Below are 1,298 nucleotides of genomic sequence, written 5' to 3' on the forward strand. Positions count from 1 at the left end.
AACAGATTAATACCATTGTTACTCTTCCCAATGCACTTTTGTTTCCTTGACCAACGCCAACCATTTCACAATCTATGGCGACTGCATCTGTCAGACTGCCAAATGGTTAATAAGTTAAAGGACGTTGAATTTTAAAGCAGCATAGAGACAGCATACCACAATGTCGTATCTCTTATAAATTGAATGATAGTGAACTTTACAACAGATTAGAAACCTCCAATAACAACATAGCACGCCTAGATAAAATTAACATAACCATGAAAGAAAAAGCCAAAGGCCAAACCTGTAACACGATTAAGTTCTTACTAAATCCAGTGCAATAACAGTCGAGTCCTGACCCATTTCGATGGTTGGCTACATGCAATTAATAATACCCTAATGTTCTATTGTAAACCATGTATATCTTTGAATCATTTCCATCTACCTCCGACTAATGAACTACCCTCCATCTCATCTACCTTTCTCTTTGGACTTTATACTCACTATAGGCGTTCTCCATGTATGACCAAACCACTTGAGGCAAGATTCTAGCATGCTTCTACACAAAGTTTCTCCATATGTATTCATTCCAAATTCTATCTAGTCTTGACACAGCTCAAATTCATTTATTTGCTACAAAAGACATGTCCAATTTCTTAGAGGTAAAATAAAAGCATGGTGTTACCATGCATATGCATTCAAGTTTAGGAAGCAAGCACAGCCTAAAGTCATCAGCAACAAAGTCGAATTGCAAATTCCAGAATAAATATATAACAAACAAATACACGCTCAACACTCAAAATAGTCACCTTGAGTCGTCATTTACAGGAATAAGAGGATCAATCTGAGAGTCATCGGATTCATCATTCGGGCTCTCTTTACGTTTCCCTGCCCAAAAGATTAAAAGATAAAAATAAAACTCACAACATAATCTTCAAAAGCTGCATACTTTTTCAACACAGACAAATTATGGGGTACCCAGTATTGATTTTGGGGTGTCTTCTTCTTTGTAGGTCCTTGAAGACTTATTATTGAGCTTTAGCTTCTGCACAGAGACAAGAAAACACGCGAATGAGTTGAAGTTGAACAATGGGTAGTGTCTCTTTAGATGGATAGGTAAAAAAAATGTGAAGAAGAAGAGAAAATGTACTTGTTGGAGTTGAACCCAATTGGGGTTCAGTAGGTTTTGCTTCGCTTTCTTCTTCATGGGTTCGCCGGCGGCAACCATGTGGTTTTCTGCGCGCTTCACTCAGCCAGGGTTCTTCCCAGTTCCTACACCTGCAAAAGTTTCGCTCTTTTTGAAACCCAAAACAAAAAGC

The 1,298-nt window shown here is 38.1% G+C and overlaps 1 protein-coding gene across 1 annotated transcript in view; it reads right to left on the bottom strand.

Annotated features, from left to right (window-relative positions):
* Positions 1-1,279, bottom strand: part of LOC107459755 (uncharacterized) — a 4,255-nt gene extending 2,976 nt beyond the window's left edge. The window contains exons 1-4 of the mRNA XM_016078011.3: positions 1,130-1,279; positions 958-1,024; positions 789-867; positions 14-95 (exon numbers count right to left, since the gene is read on the bottom strand). Of these exons, the coding sequence (XP_015933497.1) occupies positions 14-95; positions 789-867; positions 958-1,024; positions 1,130-1,207 (306 nt within the window). The 5' untranslated portion in view covers positions 1,208-1,279. The remainder of the gene's footprint in view (positions 1-13; positions 96-788; positions 868-957; positions 1,025-1,129) is intronic.
* Positions 1,280-1,298: the final 19 nt, after the last annotated feature.

Source organism: Arachis duranensis, chromosome 7, assembly GCF_000817695.3.
Source record: "Arachis duranensis cultivar V14167 chromosome 7, aradu.V14167.gnm2.J7QH, whole genome shotgun sequence".
Lineage (NCBI taxonomy): Eukaryota > Viridiplantae > Streptophyta > Magnoliopsida > Fabales > Fabaceae > Arachis > Arachis duranensis.